The 16,408-nt window shown below is 35.1% G+C and overlaps 2 protein-coding genes across 3 annotated transcripts in view; one reads left to right on the plus strand and one right to left on the minus strand.

Annotated features, from left to right (window-relative positions):
• soga1 (suppressor of glucose, autophagy associated 1) overlaps nucleotides 1-3,403 on the minus strand; it is a 62,425-nt gene extending 59,022 nt beyond the window's left edge. For both annotated transcript variants that reach the window (XM_048177196.1, XM_048177195.1), the window contains exons 1-2: nucleotides 2,244-3,403; nucleotides 347-571 (exon numbers count right to left, since the gene is read on the minus strand). In XM_048177196.1, coding sequence (XP_048033153.1) covers nucleotides 347-571; nucleotides 2,244-3,092 — 1,074 coding nt within the window. In that variant the 5' untranslated portion in view covers nucleotides 3,093-3,403. The remainder of the gene's footprint in view (nucleotides 1-346; nucleotides 572-2,243) is intronic.
• Nucleotides 3,404-11,976: 8,573 nt separating this feature from the next.
• The window catches only part of osbpl2b (oxysterol binding protein-like 2b), a 31,935-nt gene continuing 27,503 nt past the window's right edge, over nucleotides 11,977-16,408 (plus strand). Inside the window, exon 1 of the mRNA XM_048177634.1 lies at nucleotides 11,977-12,124. The gene's annotated coding sequence lies outside the window, so the exon portion shown is untranslated. The remainder of the gene's footprint in view (nucleotides 12,125-16,408) is intronic.

Here is a 16,408-nt window from a genome sequence, read left to right on the forward strand (position 1 = left end):
TTAGCTACTTACATATTTTTCACTGCTAAAACGAAAGGAATTCGCACTCATCTTCTATGAACAGTAAGCCCCGCCTTCTTTGATTTGATTGGCTCATTCAGACAGTGATGTGCGCTGTTAGATATCACTGAGTCAAACCAACCTAAAAATGTAACTTTTTTGTCATCCTAATAATAAACAGAGCGGTGCATAATGGAGTACAGCAGAGCAGCATCAATAATATCAAATATTAGGCAGAGGACTTGTCCCCCTCAATGGTTATGATAGTTACAGCCCGGATATATCTAACAGAATATGTTTGGAGGGTTTCATCTGTAATTACTAAGTCACACAGTGTCGCTCTAACCTTGACGTCTTGCTCCAGTGTGCGGATAAGCTCCCCATCCACTTGTCCGGTCTGGGCCACGCGGATACTGCGTCTCTCTGCCTTCTTGAGGCGGTACTGCAGGATGCGGCAGGTCTTGTTGGCCTGATCCAACTGCTGTCTGAGCTCCTGGAGCTGATAAACATCCTCCTCCAAGTACATGTCCCTCATCTCCAGCATCTCAGAGCGAAGCTCCTCCATTTCATCCTGATGTACACACAAACAAACAATGTATCAGTTTAGAAATGACTATGCATTTTTTTGTGTGTGCATTAAACATTTTAGATTTAGATGATAAAATTTCTAGTATCTACCCAGGTAAGTCTGGGATGCCACTGGCTCCCCTTAAAAAAAATAAATATGATGCCCCTGACCTATGATCAAAACTAATATATGCATCAGATTCATTATGCTGCATTATGATTTTCCTCGAGACTTGCATAATAGTGCAATGTTTACAAAGCAAACCCACATAAACTATTTATACCTCAAACGCGTAAAAAACGCATCCCGCTTTCAGAGGCGGTGGGCCACCGCGTGCTGTCACACATTTCCAGTGAATATAGGTCAACTACTGCAGCGCGCGTCACGTGCTCAGCGCGCGGATAAACAATGGAGTGAAAAGTGGGCGCGGGCGCAGTGGACTGCTGCAGCATCTGTACAAACAGCTGCATTATTCAAACAACACGAGTGCAAGAGCAAATAACCACTAGGCTTTTTTAATGCTGTTATATTAGGCATGACAAATGAAACCGATTTGGTTTCGTCAAGGTCTTCTGATAGTTTATGAAAACCGAGATTACAAAAGAATCAGTGTTTAACTCTTACATATATGACTGGAGAAAACACAAACCCATCCAATAGTAAACTGGGATCTTAAATATATGTCTTGCAACATGAATGAATACAGTATTTCCAGTTTTAGGGGGAACACAGACACTGGCATGTCTGGCTTAGAAACATAGACATTTAGATATATACAGTATTATACTGGTGACCCTACAAAAATTGCAACTAGTTTCCACCAAAATACTGCAGGTACTACAGTTATTGTGACAACTTACACTGTAAAACATATTTTATCTTTATAAAAATACCTGAGTTTCCAGCCATTTATCATCTCACAACCATTTCTGTCATTTCTACTCAGTTTTATTAATTTCTGAATTTGATTTTCTTGATTCAGTGGGCCTAATTCAGTTCTAAGTGGCCTAATCTTGCAATTAATTTACCACTTTTCATGATTTTTAAAAAATATATATAATACAGTAATTAGCATTTTCAATTTGAGTTGGTTTCATTATTATAGTCATCATCATGAGCACAAAAAAATCTTGTTAAAGCCACTTTTACTAATATTGCATTACAGTTTCACTGTTGTAACACTAACTGTAGGCAACACTATATATATATATATATATATATATATATATATATAGAAACATTTTGTTTTAGTGTCTTTAAACTAGCTACTTATTAGCATGCATATTACTAGAATATTGGCTATTTATTAGTACATATTAAGCACATATTTATGCCTTATTCTGCATGACCATATTCTACATTATTGAGGCAAAATATGTGTTCCCTATACTAAAGTATTACCATATATATATATATATATATATATATATTAATGATCAGAAAATAACTCTTTTTGCATTATTAAGTACCATTTTGGTTCTCATTTGGAGGTTCTGATGTTGCATTATATGTTCTTGAGATCAGTGTTTTGGTTTTTGGCACCAGCACAGCAGTTTCTTTTAAAGGACTAGAGAATAACATTAACCCGGGAGTTAAACTATGACATATGCTGCTATAATGCTTTGATGTTTATGTTTAATTTTACAATAAGAACATAATATAATCATTATCTTACCTTTAAATAATCATTTTCCGACCTGAGTTCCTCTATTTCCCTGATTAATTCCTCATGCATCCCGTCCATCAACTCCTCAGTCAGGTCCGAGAACGCCAAGGATGTGCTGGCGGGCATCCTGCTGTCGAACGAGGTGAGGGAGCGCTCGTCGCCGGGAGAGACGCTCCCTTCCGCGGTCTCCACTCCCAGCGAGAGTCGGTCTTTCTCCACGCTGGTCTTGGTTTGGCCACTCTTGTCCAATAGTCCATGTTCTGCTGCCGATTTATCGCCGTCGATCCCCCCGCGGCTGCTGGTCTCGGTGTCACTGCTGAGCGCGTCTGTGGAGACTTTATTCTCCTCGGAGACGCAGTCGGAGAGCTCGGAGCTGCTGTCGGTGGGTGAGAGTTTCCCCGGAGCGCAGCCGGAGTCCTTGCTTAAATCATCCGATCCGATGCTGGCGTCCGAAACTTTTCTTCGACCGCTTTTATTAGACTTGGCGCTGCTCTTCTGAGCACCGGCCGCGGATAGCGCAGGCTTGCCGGTCGGTTTACTCTTCTCTGTTTTTGTTTCCTTCCCGGTAACCGGGCTGCGTCTGGACACGCGGCCGCCTAAATATATAGCCCCCGGTTTAACGCTCAGCGTCGGTGTGCCGATACCTCCGCGTATTTTAGTGAGGGACCACCCGGGCACATCTTTGGGTCTTGCTGGAGACGGTGCCCGGTGTATTTTCTTTTTCTCGTTAACTTGTGGCGGCTGCGCAGGCGGCTGTTCTTGTTCGCCGGTGCTGCTCTCCATTTTCTGCTTTTGCCTCTTCTCCTTCGACGAGACAAAATGCGTCGGGGAACCGGTGTCAACCTTTGTCTTGGTCATTCATTCCGTTTACAAGACACGAATGAAGCTGAAATGTACCTCCTCTCCCCACAAAAAAACAGAAGTTGAACTGGTAACGCTTCACACCAGATCAGCCGACATCAAACCCGTTGGATATCCAAAAGAAAATGTGATTGCTTGGATTGAGATGCTTAAATTTTCTTGTATTCACCACGTTTGCAAGATATTCTCCCGTGCGCGTCCTCAGCTGTGAATTTCGGCTGCTCCTGTGCTCTGCTGAGTGTTAGTGAGGTTTCTCTCTCCCCGCCCAGATAGCGGCTCTGACCGTGACGAACGGATCACTGGAGTGGAGATGCGCGCGCGCAGAGCACTACTGCCACCAAGACACGACACATGAACTCTTCATCCCTTTAACGATTCGAACGGGTGTTTTCGAAACACTGTACTAAAATAGTCTAGGCTCCCAGTAGCCTAAATTATAATAATGTGAACTATTATAATAGTTCTTTGCGCAGGGCAAAACATACTGTATTCCGATTCCTGAACGAATAACTCTTATGAGTCGACTCTTTTAAGTGGATCATTAAAGGGTTAGTTCACCCAAAAATGAAAATTCTGTCATTTCTCACCCTAATGTTGCTCCAAGACCTTCGTTCATCCTCGGAACACAAATTAAGATATTTTTGATGAAATCTGTGAGCTATCTGGCCTCTGATAGACTGCAACACAACAACCACTTTCAAGGTCCAGAAAGGTAGTAAAGACATCGTTAAAATAGTCAGTGTGACTTCAGTGGTTCAACATACAGTTGACGTAGTAAACACAGTGCAGCGCTTCCGTGTTCCACATCAGAACTCCAGCTCTGGTTTGGAGCAGGTTTAGAACAACATGAGTAATTAAAGGATTAGTTCACTTTCAAATGAAAATTAGCTCAAGCTTTACTCACCCTCAAGCCATCCTAGGTGTTGATGAACACAATCAGAGACAAGTTATAAAGTAAATTATAACACGGTTAGTTCCTGTCCTTGATTCTGATTGGTCAATAGCTTTGTTTTATTCACGATAAAACACGGCTATGGCCACTTCACCCAACGATTCTGTGTATCACTACACAACACCCTTAGCAACCACTCTTAGCAACGTAAACTGTTTGTTTTCAGCTGATATTGTTCATTGAAGCTTACTGTATTATGTAGAAGAGTATTGTGAGAAGAGATCGAGTGAGCGAGTTTATTACCTGCATTTCAGATTTAGCATTTTCCTTCAGGTCAGTCCTATGTTCATAATAAAAATCTGTTGTGATGTATTATCTTGTCCTTTTAACAGTTAAGGGGTTTTCCCGTGACTGACAGCGCTAGTCAAAGCATTTGTCAGGTGCGTCTTGTTCCGTGTTCACAACAATTCAGTCTTTTCAATATAAAAGTCTTCACTACTGACTGACACACTCATAAAGACAGTCTTTGCTGCCATCTAATGGCGTAATAATGTAACTTCTGTTGCTGTTCACAGTCAGGGACTATTTTTTCCAGCGGAAGGAAGGCTTTAGTGAAAGTTTACTTCATGAAAGTTGCATTCATGCATATTTTTGGCTTTAATATTTGTATTGTGTGGTAACTGTTTTATAAAAGCAGTAAGGTACTCGAGGCTAGTGCTGTATCGTGAATAAGTCACTGTTGAAGGGGTTACTCTGCTTCGCATCGTGCCTAACAACGCACTTTTCTACAATTTCTACAATTTCAGCCATTTATCTACTGTCTTGGCTTATTCAGGAGAGACCAGGATTACCTGTCATATTTTTAACATCAGTGAATATTTAAATCAACTCTGCTCAGATTACATATGGTCCCTGTCTATATAGTGTTAAAGTAACACTGAAGCAGAGTTCAAGTTAATGAGATAATTAAGTGATTAAGTTATGATTGAGCAGTAGTGATGAACGCCTGCTGTTAACAAGCAGAATCACTGAAGAGAAACACAATAACTACAAATGACTTCCAGCCACAGTCTTGGATGAAATCAACTGAAGATAAAAGACATTAAATCTCTCAAGATCTGCATATTATCTCATTAACTTTAACTCTCAGTGTTATTTTAACTCTATGTAGAGAGGGACCATGTGCTCTCTGAGCAGAGTTGATTTAACTTTGGCTGTGTAAGAGAAAAGCATCATTACCAGCCCATTTAACACACTGACCTTTTGACCCCAGTATATTAGGTAAGTTGTTTCAATGGGAACGACTGATTTCTGTAAATGTAATAATGTTGGTTGTGTCCCAGTGGGGTTTTAATGCATTTATACTTTAATAAGTGTTTCAAAACAAGCATTTATCGCATTGTTTTTTTTGTTTTGTTTTTTTGGTTCAAAATATTATATTTACTGAGATACAGCTCTTGTCATTGATCTTTTCTTCTGTGCTGAATACTGTCTGTCTAGCAGTGGAATGGGAGGCTGGATGATGAGGCAGGAATGTGCGAACAGGTCACATGCACCATAATTAGTCTGTAATGATTTCTTTATTCAGAGTCTGTGCTTCTGGCTGAACACTAGAGCTTTATTAAGGGCCTCTTCTGGGACCCTCACACAGGTGGCGCTCCCTGAACTTCACATAAGCACATAGTTAATTGGTTCACCCACAAGAACGCCCTGCTGGAGACAGGACAGAGGAGCTGGTTGGGATCTGTGCTGACTGAGGCGTTCTCAATGCCACATGAAAGAAGGGGATTTGTCCCAATCCTCCAGAGTCTTTGAGACCAAGAGGCTTCACTTAATCTTGTATTGATTGACTGACGGATGGTGCATTACTGTGTACATGCAGTGTTTTCTTTTTATGTTCTTTTGTAGTTTTATTTATCAAATAGAGCAAATTACATGGTAAAATTTGTTAGGACAAAACTGGCAATGCTCATCAATACACACAATGGCATTATTTGCTACAAAACTGCTGTAAAACATATTTATAGTACTGATAAAAAAGACTTTCAGAAAATGGACTGCACTTGTTTCCTGTTAGACAGCAATTATCTGTGCAGTTTTGAGACGTTATGGGATTTTGTTACTGTTATGACTGTAATGGCTGTCAGCAGCCTTGCCACACTAGACTGAGGAATGTAAAACCCACAGGGAGACACAGAAAATATCCCCTGTGCTGCTGGATATCACATATTCTATTTCATGGTGGGCTTAATTAATGTTAAACAGTATTTTAGTCCCCTGTCCTATATACTTGGCCTACATAACTGTGATAATGATACTAACAGGATTGCCTGCTGTTGTTGCTCTGTCTCTGAGGAGGGAGAGTGTGTGAGGACTGGGACCCGCAGTCCTCTCGTCTCCATGTAATGGTTGTGGTGGCGACAGTGACGAAAGTGGATTCATAAATCCTTATTGGTCTCGTCTGATGAGAAATGCATCATGTGGACTCTACATACACATTAAGACATACTTAAATTTTTTTTTTTTTTTTTAAATTTAAAATAAATAAATAAAAGTAATACATTTTTTTTTACTTTATTTTTATTTTTATTTAAAATTTTACCTAAATAAGTAAAATATATTAAGAAAAATATTTAAATAGCAGAAAACAATTCAAGAAATTCAAGAACAAGCCCATATCATTACAACCACCAATTTAATATTTGGTGTCCTTTAAAAATAAAATAAAATAAAATAAAATAAAATAATAAAATAAAATAAAATAAAAAAAAATAAAATAAAATAAAATAAAATAAAATAAAATAAAATAAAATAAAATAAAATAAAAAAAGCCACAAAAAAATACATTTCCATGTTTTCTTGGTTATGATAATCCTTTTATATGTTAGATAAACTATTATCTACAACCACCAATTTAATATTTGGTGTCCTTTAAAAATAAAATAAAATAAAATGAAATAAAATAAATAAAATAAAATAAAATAAAATAAAATAAAATAAAATAAAATAAAATAAAATAAAATAAAATAAAATAATAAAAAGCCACAAAAAAATACATTTCCATGTTTTCTTGGTTATGATAATCCTTTTATATGTTAGATAAACTATTATCTACAACCACCAATTTAATATTTGGTGTCCTTTAAAAATAAAAAAATAAAATAAAATAAAATAAAATAAAATAAAATAAAAAGCCACAAAAAAATACATTTCCATGTTTTCTTGGTTATGATAATCCTTTATATATGTTAGATAAACTATTATCTACAAGCCACCAATTTAATATTTGGTGTCTTTAAAAATAAAACAAAATGAAATAAAATGAAATAAAATAAAATAAAATAAAATAAAAAAATAAAATAAAATAAAATAAAATAAAATAAAATAAAATAAAATAAAATAAAATAAAATAAAATAAAATAAAATAAAATAAAAAAAATTTAAAAATAAAATAAAATAAAATAAAATAAAAAAAGCCAAAAAATACATTTCCATGTTTTCTTGTTTATGATAATCCTTATATATGTTAAATAAACTATTATCTACAGCCACCAATTTAATATTTGGTGTCCTTTAAAAAAAAAAATAAAATAAAATAAAATAAAATGAAAAAAAAATACAAAAATAAAATAAAATAAAATAAAATAAAATAAAATAAAATAAAATAAAATAAAATAAAAGAAAAGAAAAGAAAAGAAAAGAAAAAAAGCCAAAAAAAACATTTCTATGTTTTCTTGGTTATGATAATCCTTATATATGTTAGATAAACTATTATCTACAGCCACCAATTTAATATTTGGTGTCCTTTAAAAATAAAATAAAATAAAATAAAATAAAATGAAAAAAATAAATAAAATAAAATAAAATAAAATAAAATAAAATAAAAAAAGCCAAAAAAAACATTTCTATGTTTTCTTGGTTATGATAATCCTTTTATATGTTAGATAAACTATTATCTACAACCACCAATTTAATATTTGGTGTCCTTTAAAAATAAAATAAAATAAAATAAAATAAAAGAAAATAAAAGAAAAGAAAAGAAAAGAAAAGAAAAGAAAAGAAAAGAAAAGAAAAGAAAAAAATAAAAAAAAAGAAAAAGAAAAAGAAAGAAAGCCGAAAAACCACATTTCCATATTTTCTTGCTTATGATAATTCTTACATACGTTAAATAAACTATTATCTACAACCACCAATTTAATATTTGGTGTCCATTAAACATAAAATAAAATAAAGCCGAAAAACCACATTTCCATGTTTTATTTGTTATAATTTTTACATATGTTAAATAACAATTATCTAACATAAAATGAACCCATTAGTAAAATAATAAAGTAATCAAACAAACCTTTTTCTTTTAAAGAAAGATATTTGCAACCCTGTTTGTGTGTGTGTTCTTCAACAATTGATATAAGTTATTAAACTTCATTTAAATGTGCCATATTTGATAACAGGGTTTGGAAATTTCAACCCTCATAAAACCAATGGGGAAAAAACAGCTCATATAATAATTAATTTTACCTCATGAGGATGTCAATCAGCATTTTCCAAAAGTTAAGCATCTCATTTCCATGACTGTTTGTTAAAATACTTTTCATAGGAGTTTTAGGCCCTATTTAATACCCAGTTTTTATCACAGAAGCTTTGAATTTGTGTGATAGATCAGTGGGATGAAGGAAATATAAATAGGTTCTAATAAATACAAAGTTTCTTTGCTATTTCTAGAGAAATTACATCTTGACCAGGATGGATATTACAACATCTGTGTCAGAGACATGAGCTCAGTACACAGAATGAAGCAAATCATTCAACAGATGTGCTGTGTGTTAATTTAGCCACTAGCGCCACCTCGTGGTCACATTAAGCAAGCACAACACAGTTATCACTTCGAATGTTGAAGCAGTGGCAGAGGATAATAAAAAACAGACACCTTAACAAAGAAATGACCATACAATGTGCTGAATAAATGATCATGTTTTACATTTGCTTCCAGCCTCCACGTTACGATATAAAGATGCGCTGGACGCACTCTGAGTCAGACTCATGCATCAGTGATGAGAGGGCACTTCTTTCTATGCAAGCAGAAACAAAGCCATGTTGTGGAGGGTCAGTGGGTGTAATTGGCGTGTGTAATGCTGGATGAAAGAGTCTCTTTTACTGTAGTCAAGCCCCATTCTTTAGTCCTCTGAGATCTGTTGGAACAACGCTGCAGGAATAATTGTACCCTGATGGCGGACAAAACGGCATGATGGTTCTTGATGAAATGTTTATAATGCGCCTCTACCACTGTGTTTTATTGCTGATAGCTGACGGGCTGCTCATGGATGAATGTGTGGCTTTAGGCTCTAGACAAGCACAGATTTATCTCATCGCTGGATAACTGTTGCATCATACAATGTATTTAGGCCAATATGTCAAAGTGACATAAAGTTTTGACCTTTCAGGGCTCTTCCTCTTTGTGAGGATCAGAGGTGGTTTCCAACACACATGTAACTTAGTTACGTATTTAAAATATAATATTTGAGTAGCTGTATTTCACTACAGTTACATTATTTTAAATGGGTGGCAATCAAATTACAGTTACATTTGAAAAGTATTTTAGATTACCAAAGAGATTACTTTGAATTTCATTTAAACATTAATGTAAACTGTGACGGATAATTCATGTAAAAAGCAATTGGTTATTCTCCGACTCTGACAGTCTGCAAAAGCATCAGCTACATTTCGGCTCATAAGTTTCATTCCCCTTGCAGAGTATGCAACATTTTAATCATTTGAACCAAATAAGAGGGATCATAAAAATTGCAAGTTATTTTTATTTAGTATTGTCCTGAATAAGCTATTTCACATTGCTTACATATATTCCACAAGACAAAATGACTGAATTTATAAAAATTGCCCCATTGTGATAGTTGTCTGTGAGTCCCTAACTGTAAAAAATGGTAATTGCAACTTTTTATCTCACAATTCTGACTTTTTTTCTTGCAATTGCGAGTTTGCATCTTACAGTTCTGAACTTTTTTCTCAGAATTGCGAGATATAAACTCATGAATGCAAGTTATAAAGTCAGAATTGCATGATTAAAAACTTGCAATTCTGACCTTTTTCTCGCAATTCTGACTTTTTTACTGGGAAATTGCAAGTTTATATCTCATAATTCTGACTTTATAACTCACAGTTGGCACTTCATATCATGCAATTCCGAGAAAAAAGTCAGAATTGTGAGAAAAACTTTTTTTGTTACATATTTATTAGTATTCCAAAGAATTCTAAAGTATTTAGATTAAGTTACAAAACTTGAGTAATCTAACGAAATATGTTACAAATTACATTTTAAAGCATGTATTTTGTAATCTGTAGTGAAATACATTTTAAAAGTAACCTACCCAGCCCTGCACACACACACACACACACACACACACACACACACACACACACACACACACACACACACACACACACGCACACACTTCAGTAAGTCCAATTAAGCAGTAAGGTCAGTGCAGGTCAGCTGTGCTGCTGGGAACAGTGGTGTATATCAGTGACGTCTGTCTTCATTATTAATGAGAGCCATAAAACAAGAGGAAATTTATATATTTATAATGTACAAGCTTTTCATTACACTCAATAAATTGCATGCTTTCACAGAGATTGAAATATTTGAGAATCACAACATGCAAACAGGTCTATTTAAATCGCTCTGGTAATGAGTTATATGTATTCACTAGGCATGAATATTATAGGCTAAAATGAAACAGGAGTAGCCACTGAACAGACTGAAACATATGATAAGGTTGTGTCGTTCGGTTCAATAACTTGATGTCAAGATAATGTGTAATAAATGACTGGAATGAGAGGCAGTTATGGGTGTTGCTCAGAGAATATGTAACAATACACCATAGCAAAATGACTATCATGATAATTTATGAATTAAATCATTAAACCAAATAATTATAGCATATACGTAGCACATTTATTTATTGTGTTACATATTTAGTCATTTAAAAGTAAGCGTTGTTGAGTCTAAGAGAGCAAAAGCTGCATTATAAAACACATTTTTTTTTTTTTTTTTTTTTTTTTTAATGAAAATTGAACAATTTACAAACAGAGCATAGCATAAGACAGTGCAATACAACGTGTGACATTAATCAGTAACGGGGGATCCGAAAATAAAATCATAATATTTTAAGCATGTTAATGACTTTGTTTTTTAACAATTTCAGAGAAGATATAAAACAATCAAATTCCACTAAAAATACCTTCAACATTGGGGATGAATTTAAGCATTTTTGGTTTATGTATATAACATTTTGAGCAAGTTAAGGTATTCAAGACCTTTAACATTTAACGTTAACATTGTTTTCATAGTACACAATAATATCCTTTAAAGAAAAACAGTATTTATCCTTTACTAGATTAAAAACAGGGCAGATGGAATGCAAAATTTTTAAATGTATTTCTTTAGTTTTGTTATTGATATAAATATTCCAATTCCAATTAAGGAATTGGAATATTTCCTTAATAATATTCCAATTAAGCCTTCCAATTAATATGATCAATAATAGAGTTTTCCTCTAGGTGTTGTTTTATTTTGTTTTTGGAAAATAGTACAAATATGTTTGTTCTTGCATTTTTTTTTTTTTTTTTTTTATCAATCAGTTCAAGACTGTTTAAAATTAATTTTGGTTTTGTCAATATTGTAGAGTTATAGTGAATATGACATTTATCAAGATGAACAAGAGAAGGAGGAATAGCTTTAATGCACAGGGAAACTGTGGGTTTGCATTTTTTTTATTTATTTATTTATTTTTTTGGGATGGCATGCGAAACAATGTTTAATAGTAAAAGCATTGTAGTCCAGCACCACAAACATTAATAAACTTTTTTATTTTTTTGTATTATTATTATTATTATTAACTGTGGGTTTGCATGAAGCATTATAAAACACATTATTGTGCAAATGGTCTTGCTCTGACGTAACCCGTCAGGCGACGAAATTCCTGCGATATAATTGGCTGAGAGACACGTCAATCAAACCGCCCATCTCGGTCTCTTCCGGCTGTGTGTCAGCCTTCCAGCAGCAGCAGCAGCAGCAGCATCATCCCTGCCCGAGAGAAGCGGAGTCCAGCCACCATCACAGGTACCCGCCTGTCCTCTGTAAACTGTCTCTCTGGACTCTTTCTCAGCAGTAACTAAGGTTTTAAAGCGACGCTTTCCAGCGGAAGTAAAGCTCTCGAGCCGTTGCTAAGTGAGTTTGTCAGTTAGCTGCTGGAGCTTTAGCCTGTTAGCATCTGTTTACAGACTCCTGCATAACCTACTCAACATTTACAGCGATTACTGGCAAAACCCAGCGATTTACCTAGCTAAACCCTCCGAAATACTGTCTAGATAGGCAGCTCACTAGGATTTAGGACACAGCCCTGATTTGTGAGAGTGTCAGCTGCTGAATCTTTGGGTTTTGTTGTGGATTTCCCCTGTTGACAAACTCAAACACATTCAGAAAAGCCTTGTGGTTTGATGTAGAGTATGTGTTTTAGAGGGTGAAGCCTGTCGTGTTGAGTTTGAGGAGCTGCTCAGCTGTCATTTCCTCAGCATATTTCCTCATTAAAAGTAAAAGGTTTTGCTTTTCAGATATCTGTTGAAGTGACATGAACAAGTTTGTGTTGTTCTCTGGGGCTTTATATGCCAGCATGTTACACAACTTGCTCCATACATGACTGTCTGAGACAGATCTTCTTGACTAATTTATCTTTCTTTACTGTATTATAAGGCGGATTTTCAAATGAAGTGTGTGTTTTAATGTTTGACTCATTTGCATTGTCGTGTTGACTCATGTAGGTTTCTCGGCTTTTAATCTGATAGAAACAAATGTCATTTCTATAAAGCATTTATAATATTGTGCTGGTCGATACCAGTGTTTAAAGGATTAGTTCACTTTAAAAAAAAAAAAAATCCTGATAATTTACTCACCCCCATGTCCTCCAAGATGTTCATGTCTTTCTTTCTTCAGTCCAAAAGAAATGAAGGTTTTTGATGAAAACATTCCAGGATTATTCTCCTTATAGTGGACTTCAATGGGCACCAAACTGTTGAAGGTCAAAATGACAGTTTCAGTGCAGCTTCAAAGAGCTTTAAACGATACCAGACGAGGAATAAGAGTCTTATCTAGAGAAACCATCGCTCATTTTCGAGAAAAATGTAAATGTATATGCTTTATATAAACAAATCATCGCCTTGCATGTGCTTCCGCCAAAACCACACTTTCGTATTCTTCAAAAAGCTTACGCTGCATGTCCTACGCCTTCACTATTCTACTTGCGTAACGAACGTGGCACCAGTTCAGTTTTTTCCGTAAGTTGAATAGGGAAGGTGTAGGACGTACAGCGTAAGCTTTTTGAAGAATACGGAAAGCGGAAGCACGTGAAAGGCGATCATTTGTGTTTATAAAGCATTTACATTTGTATTTTTTTTTCAGAAAATGAGCGATGGTTTCTCTAGATAAGACTCTTATTCCTCGTCTGGTATCGTTTAAAGTCCTTTGAAGCTGCACTGAAACTGACATTTTGACCTTCAACTAGAGATGCACCGATTGCAATTTTTTTGCCCATTTCCGATTTTTTTTTTTTTTTTTTTTTTTTTTTTTTTTTTTTTTTTTTTTTTTTGTTAACGTGATCTGCCGATACCGATTTTTGCCGATTACGATTTTCTTTCTAAGAACTATAATACAAAAATCTATTTTTCTTCAATGCAAAGTTTTATTTTCATAAAAAAGTAAAAAATCAGTAATAAAATAAGGGCAAATAAAAAAAAAAAATTGCAAACAACTGCACTAATAAATGCAATAGAATAGAGAGAGTTTTTCAGGTTAAGTAGGTTTTTATTCAGGTAAGAAATACTAGTGTTATTTTACATGTTACCTTAATTTCTGCAGTCTTTATTGTTAAATACAGATTAATTCTTACCATTAAAGTTATAAAACGTATTCAGTCAAGAGCAGAAAGTGATTTTCTTTGTCTTTTGTTCTTTGACGACAGCAGCAGGAATATTGGACTGCTGTCCCTTTAAGAGTTTATGAATGGTGTTTAACGACATCCGTTCTCTTTCTAAACTATAACGAAAACTGACTGTGTTTATCTGAATAATCACCAAGACGGGCATTTTTACATACTTTTGTATGTATTTGACAGTTTAAGCGCAGTAAGCCACTCATTTTGGCACTTCTGACTCCGTTTGAGACTGAGCGTGGCTTGTTCGCTCCACATATAGATCAGTGGAATGCGCGAATGGCTAAAATTATGCGCAATACAAGCATTATTTAACCGGAGCGAATGAGACGAGAGCGAGAGAGAGGCGCCGGCGCGGTTGTGAGAAGAGAGCGGGAAAATCAGCCAATTCTGATCCCTGGCCGATCGATCGGTGCATCTCTACCTTCAACCGTTTGGTGCCCATTGAAGTCCACTATATGGAGAATAATCCTGGAATGTTTTAATCAAAAATTTAATTTCTTTTCGACTGAAGAAAGAAAGATATGAACATCTTGGATGACATGAGGGTGAGTAAATTATCAGGAAAATTTTATTTGAAAGTGAACTAATCCTTTAAAGTGGGTGAAAGGGTCAGTAATGTACAGTGGGGTTGTCCACATGTACTGTTGAACAGTTATTGCTTGATTTCAGTTCCTGAGGTGTTGTGTTGTGTGTAGCTTGGGGCAGGACTGCAGACAGATGTAGATGAGTATCAGGCCACATTCCAGAGAGTAAAGGAGGTGTCGCTGCTTTGTTTTATGCGCTTGCACATGGAGATTCCCAACACTGCCTTGACTTGCTAACTCATAGTGCACATACCTGACAGTGACATGCACCTCTCCCGAGCAGACCACATTCCAAAGGTGTCAATGAAACTGTGAGTAACGCAAGAGTCTGTGATTCATTTCGCTTCTGAAATCCTGTGGCTGTTTGTGTGTTTACCTACAGTCACTTTATTAGGCAGTCATGCCCTTTCGGGTATTGCCTCAACCTTCTGCACCAATTTAACGTGGAAAACCTTCACAAATCTACACAGATTTTGAATGCCTATCATTCATTATATTCTATACATTCGCATATGGTTTTATTAAGAATTTTGGCAATCTTTCTTCTTCTTTTAAATGGATTAAAGTCACCATGAAATCAATATGGACAATTCTTATTTATTCATGGAATATTGCAGTATTTATTAAATGTTTTATCCGTGCACGTTATTATTATAATTCATGTGCTCTTGTAATCTTTATACAAAGTAACTTCCCCTCTTCTCTTCTCTGATGACTTTTAATGGCACTAGGGCGGGACAACCTGTCACACACATGACATCCCAGCAGTAGTGAACCACAGCCATCCAATCAATTCCTGATGGACAAAACCAAGTCCCACCCTTTTTTTTTTTTTCTTGTTCGAGAAGTCGTTTCTCTTTGTCACGCACAATAGAGAAGAAAAGACCAGTGTTGGGATAACGCATTACAAGTAACTTGAGTTACGTTATCAGATTACTTTTTCCAAGCAACTAGTAAAGTAACGCATTAATTTTATATTTACAACACATTTTATCTGAGTTACTTTTTCAAATAAGTAACTGAAGTTAGTTTGTTTTCCCTTTTATTGACTGATACTCATCTCAATGCACAAACAGATTCAGTATTCCTTAATTAATAAAAACGGTGAAATGCAAACTCAGAATATAGTCAGTATATAAAATATAGTCACTTAAATAGTCAGGCATAGCATTAATTTAGTTATTCAAATGTAAGACGGCATAAAAAATAAATAAATAAAGACGTACCTCAGTGTTCCTCCTCAGCTAAATTCAATTCGACCATCAGTTTTCACACTTTCGTGTGAAAAAAGCATCAAAAATTAAATATTTATTGTGCACTTTAGTTAGATTTATTGAATAAAATGTGCTCGCTTTCTGTGTCATTCGTTCACAAGAAAAGTTGATGTTTTTTTATAAGATTTTTTGTGAGTACGCCATACTTCACATTGACACAATTTATTTTTAAACCTTGTGATTTTATAATGTTTAATATTTAGTCAAAAACTAAACTAAGTAAAAAAAAAAAAACTGAGGAAATGGCTGATATTTGCGCAAATAAATGCTACTTTGCCGCCACCTGCTGGTTATAGTGATAATTATTGTCTTTTTTATTTTTAAATAAGTGTTTTCTATCAAATGTTGAATTTCCTACATTTTGAAATGTTCGGTTTTACAAATGGGGACACTCTCAGAAGGATGAACAAGTAATGTTTGTGGTCCTCACATTAAAAATAACATTTGAAGTGCTGGAGAAAAAATGCATGTGCGTGTCTAATTACAGACACAGCGTTTTTAAACGGTCCCAATAGCTTTCGTCTTTATTGCAATCAATAAAACTGGTTTATTGGCAAAT

The sequence above is a fragment of the Megalobrama amblycephala genome, linkage group LG24, assembly GCF_018812025.1.
Source record: "Megalobrama amblycephala isolate DHTTF-2021 linkage group LG24, ASM1881202v1, whole genome shotgun sequence".
Taxonomy (NCBI): domain Eukaryota; kingdom Metazoa; phylum Chordata; class Actinopteri; order Cypriniformes; family Xenocyprididae; genus Megalobrama; species Megalobrama amblycephala.